The sequence below is a fragment of the Lipotes vexillifer genome, unplaced genomic scaffold, assembly GCF_000442215.2.
Source record: "Lipotes vexillifer unplaced genomic scaffold, Lipotes_vexillifer_v1.1 scaffold1117, whole genome shotgun sequence".
Classification (NCBI taxonomy): Eukaryota; Metazoa; Chordata; class Mammalia; order Artiodactyla; family Lipotidae; genus Lipotes; species Lipotes vexillifer.
In genome coordinates, this window is record NW_006778824.1 from 1,712,374 (window position 1) to 1,717,236 (window position 4,863).

Consider the following 4,863-nt stretch of genomic DNA (forward strand, 5'->3'; position numbering starts at 1 on the left):
CTCCTGGCATCATTTACCTTCTTTCTCTAGAACCTCACTGTAACTCCCTTTAGCGAGAGGCCCTTGAAGTAAGCACTCCCCGTTTTTATCAGTTTTCACAAGTTTTTATTTTGCCCTTGTTTTTGCATTCCACGGATGTTGGGTACCGTGTTCCATATTTATCAGACAAGGTGAATTTTGTTATCACCTTTTAAATTTTTTCTATACACTTGCTGATTTCTGTATTTGTCAAGCTGGTCTGTTGGTTACTAAGAGGGATGTGTTAAAATTTCCTGGTGTGTTTACTCATTTTGTCTACTTAAAAAATTCTGCTGATAATTATTTTTTATATTTTGAGATTATGTTATTATGTACATATACATTTAGAACGGAATTATCTTCTTATGTCATTATATGCCGCTTCTCTTCAATCTCTAATAATGTTCCTTATTTTAAAGTATACTTCGATATCAGTGTACCTAAACCAACTTTCTTTCGGCTACTGTTTGTAGCCAGGGATGTCCCTAGTGTTTGTGGGGCCCTGGGCAAGTATTTTATGTGGGGTGCTATCTATAAAACTAATTTAAATTAAATATATATTAGAAACCCATGGGTCCATTTGAGGTATCATGATTTATCCACGAAGATTTAGAGCAATGGACAGAGACGCAGCTTTATTCTCCAATCAGTGTACGTGAAGATTCTTGGTGGTTGCGAGACACCATCTCTTACTGTTCGGGTCCAGGAATCTTCTCTTTGTTATTTATTGCCAAGGGCACCATTCCTGGCCAATTTCTTGTTTCCCAACAGGAGAAAAAGATGGCAATGCTGTTGTGACTCGCAGTGTGTGGCCCTGGGGACCTGTGTGCCTGGACCAGCCCGCGTCTCTCGCCTCTGTGGTTTAATACTGTGAGTGTTACTTCCTGCATCGTGACTCCAGAAACTGCTCCGTCGGTGCTGCTGGCCACGAACCCTGGCTTCCAATGAGCCACTCAGAGCTTGTCCCTGGGCTTCCTTTGCGGTGATCACACTCTCAAGTCTGCTTCAGAGCACACAGGGGATGAGCTGGGGTCTGTCACACTTCCAGAAACCAGGGACTTGTGATTTCTGTACACTCTCGAAAATATTTGGCCATCATCTCTGAATATCGTGTCTCTCCTCTCTTCTTTTTCTCTTTCCTCACTCTTACTAGACACACATTAGCCCTTTCACTTTGTCCTCCATGCTTCCTCTCATCACTTTCACATCATCCGGTGCTTTCTCACTGTGGTGTTTTCTGGGAGATTCCTTCCTCCTCTCATTCATTTATCTCTTCAGCTGTGTCTGATCTGCTTTTTAATCCACATGCTGTGTTTTAAACTTCAAACACTGTGTTTTTCATTTCTAAAAGGTTTATTGAGTCAATTTACAAATTCACCTAGCTGTCTTTTATTATCTCTTATTTTTTAGAGGCAACTTTAGTGCATTATTTTAAACTATTTTGGAAGAGCTCACTAAAATATTTAAATGTTATTTGAAGATGTCGGGCACACCTATTTTATATTCCATGTCTTATCATTCTAACACTCTTCATCTTTTGGGGTCTGATGCTTCTGTTTTAATCTTTTCCTGCAAACCTCCATCGCCTCTTTCCTCCTGTGCTTCTTGCTTTGCGATGTCCCTTTGATCGTCTCCTGTGACATGTCTCTGGGGACTGCATTTATTATGCCTTCCTCTAGAGGGTTTGTATTCCTTACTGCCAGGTGCCTGGGGCCACCTCCCATCAGGGACCACTTCAAATATGTTTTTTTTTTTTTCATGTGGGACATTCCGTAGCTATAAATTATCCAAGGAGGCATTCTCCACCCACCAGCTGGAATCCGACGCGCAGAGCAAGTTTCTGACCATCTCTGTTTGCAGGACAGTCTTCCTGGTGGCTGCGTGGTTCCTGCACAGCTAGTCCAGTGCTCTTCCTTCTATCAACAAGACCAGGACAAATTACAGATGGACAGACTTGTCTGGGGAGGAAAGAGGGCACCCTCGGGGCCGTCACCCTGAAAGGCCCAGCCCGGCCGGACCCAGACCCACCTGGGAGCCTCGTGGGCAGCCTGTTCCCCACAGCGGCAGCACAAGAAAGCAGGGGCACCTGGTTACCGGGGGCAGCAAATGTCCAGGTCAGATGACGGATTCAGCTTAATCATGTTTCCATTTTGGGTTCTCTTGTCATTTTTAGCTTCTAGGAATCTCTCTACCTTTTCTTTTTTTCCCAATTCAGCCCTGTCTTTTTTTTAAGTTTTAATCATACTTTAAAAAAAATGTTTCATACTAGAAACTCTGTTCAAGACACATTTCATTTGACAAGTGTACGGACGAGTGTTGGTCTGTTGTGTTCCTGGTTCCAAGAACACAATGCACGCGGTTTACAGTCTACAGAGTGCTGTGCTCAGGGCAGGGGGTGTCCGGATGACTCGGGAACCCCAGCGAGTGCCCTTCTTCCTCCCCACGCCCTGGGGAGTCACTGTCACTGTCCTGGGGCACCTGCAGATGCTCCACCTGAAGTAGGAGGATGAAGGGGTGACAGATGGCCCTGGGACAGGTTGTGGGGGCCAGGGGCCTGCAGGCAGCTTCTCAGCGGCTGCTGGAGGAGTGCGACCGGAGCAGGGGCCGCAGGGAGCCTCTGAGGGCTGTGTGGGAAGAGGAAAGGGGAAAACTCGGGGAGGTGAGGGGCTCTGACCATCAGAGAGGCAGCGGGCCTTTGGGAGAGCCGGCCACCCTGGGGCTCAGACCCGCTCCTCGGCTCAGCCCCGGTCACTGAGCTGACCTGTACCCCCGGCCCACCACGCCCCAGGCAGGTCCCCGTGAAGGTCAGAGGCTCCTTGAGCGAACCCCTGTGCGGTGCCCACACCCACGCGCTACACAATTGTATATTAAAATCAGAAAAGGTGACACTGCTGCACTGGGCTGACGGCTGCTTCCGGGCCGAGGGCCCACGGACACAACTTGCTCCCCAGCGCTGGCTTCCGTGTTCGCGCAGACGGTCTCGGGCAGAAGCGCAGCAGCTCCGGGGCAGAGGCCCACTCAGCCTCCCGGCAGCGTGGTGATGCAGCATGGCTGTCACTTCAGGTGAACATTTAACCTTCACAGACTCAAATAGTCACCCTGGTCAGAGAAAGAGAGGGTGGACAGGAGAGGCTGGGGGAGGACAGGCGCCACTGGTTAGAACCACACAGCTGGGCCGGGCTCCCGGGGCCCCGCCAGGCTCAGGGCAGGTCTGGGTCCTGCCGGGCTGGGCCTTTCAGGGCGACGGCCCCGAGGGCGCCCTCTTTCCTCCCCAGACAAGTCTGTCCATCTGTAATTCGTCCTGGTCTTGTTGATAGAAGGAAGAGCACTGGACTAGCTGTCCAGGAACCAGGACGCTGGCCTTGACTCGGCTGCTGGAGGGGCCTCAGGCACCCGGGGCAGCAGCAGGGACTTGGTAAGGAGAGCACAGCTTCCCGGGCTCCTGGAGCCCCAGCATCCAGCGTCGTGGGTGTCTCCTCTCCCACAAAGTAGAGGCCACGGCAGCATCCAGAAGGGTCTGGGGGCCCGGCCTGGGCTTGGTTCTGGAATGCACACATCTTCATTTCAAGTTCTCACCTTGAAATGAAGAGCGTGGGGTCTGGGATGATTTACCTGCTTGCCTCCTTCAAGGCTGTTTTCTCCTATATGTCGTATTGTGTTGTATTGTCTTGTACTGCAGGACCTTTGCCTTTTTCTCTGTGCTGAGGAAGGTATCCCTAAGAGGGTGGTCATGTCTGGCTGGCCCGGTACCTAGCCAATGGACCCCAGGCAGTGAGCCGGACTCCCAGAGTTCAGGTGCCCAGGGGTGGGTGAGGACCTGACTCAGTTTTGCCGGTTGGGAGCACAGAAAGTCTGCTGTACGATCACCGTCTCATGGTAGGAATGGCCCTCAACAGCACAAGCTCTTTGGGCTTTTGCACATTTTGCTTTATTTTGGGATGGAGTTCAGAAACTTTTGCACACACATGCTGTTATTATCGAAATTTGTGTGCCTCTCTAAATTCACGGTTGAAAGCCTAGCCCCTAATGTACTGCTGTTTGGAAGTAGGGCCTCTGGGAGGTGATCAGGTGATGAGCTCATGGAAGAGGAGAGCCCCTATGACGGGATTCGTGTCCTTATAAGAATCCCAAGAGAGCTTGCTTTCCTCCTGCCCTCGGCCATGTGAGGACACAGCGAGAAGACAGCCACATCAGTGGGCCAGAAAGCACTTCCTCACCAGACACGGAATCTGACAGCACCAGACTCCAGAACTATGGAAAGCAAAGGTTTGTTGTACAAGCCGAGTCTATGATATTCTGTTGTAGCAGCTGATGGACTGAGACACCTTATCTCTCCTTGAGCTACTGTGTTCCAGGCAGTGGGGACACAGCCCTGACAAAGTGGCTTAGGAGTGGTATACATGCTGCTGGACAGAGACACGAGGTCAGAAGGGCACACATGTACTTTATTGACCCTTTATGAGCCTCAGCGACATCCTACTCAGTGGATCGGCTGGCAAACATCCCCAGATGGTCTCCCTCACTTTGCCTCCATCGGATCCCTGCTAAGTTGATGTGACTTACCTCTAGCTTCCGTTGGGGGAAACTGAGCCTACAAAGGTGGCAGGACTTGTCCAGAAGCAGGCAGCCACTCAGGACACATGGATCGCAGACTGAGCTCAGAGATCCCACGCTGCGTGTTAACTCTGGCTTGATCCAACTCTGTCTCACATGTGGACAACTGAGGCCCAGGGATGTCAGGGACTTGGCCAGCAGGTGCCGGGGGCAGGAGGGCTCTGAACTGCCTGATACGGCTTGGAGGCTGGGCCGTGGGGTCTCTGCCCCCCAACCACTTACAGACATCCT

At 50.7% G+C, this 4,863-nt stretch overlaps 1 protein-coding gene across 1 annotated transcript in view; it reads left to right on the forward strand.

Moving 5' to 3' along the window:
• The first annotated feature begins 2,421 nt into the window (after positions 1-2,421).
• The window catches only part of TCERG1L (transcription elongation regulator 1 like), a 215,095-nt gene continuing 212,653 nt past the window's right edge, over positions 2,422-4,863 (forward strand). The window contains exon 1 of the mRNA XM_007452015.1: positions 2,422-2,516. Within this exon, the coding sequence (XP_007452077.1) occupies positions 2,422-2,516 (95 nt within the window). The remainder of the gene's footprint in view (positions 2,517-4,863) is intronic.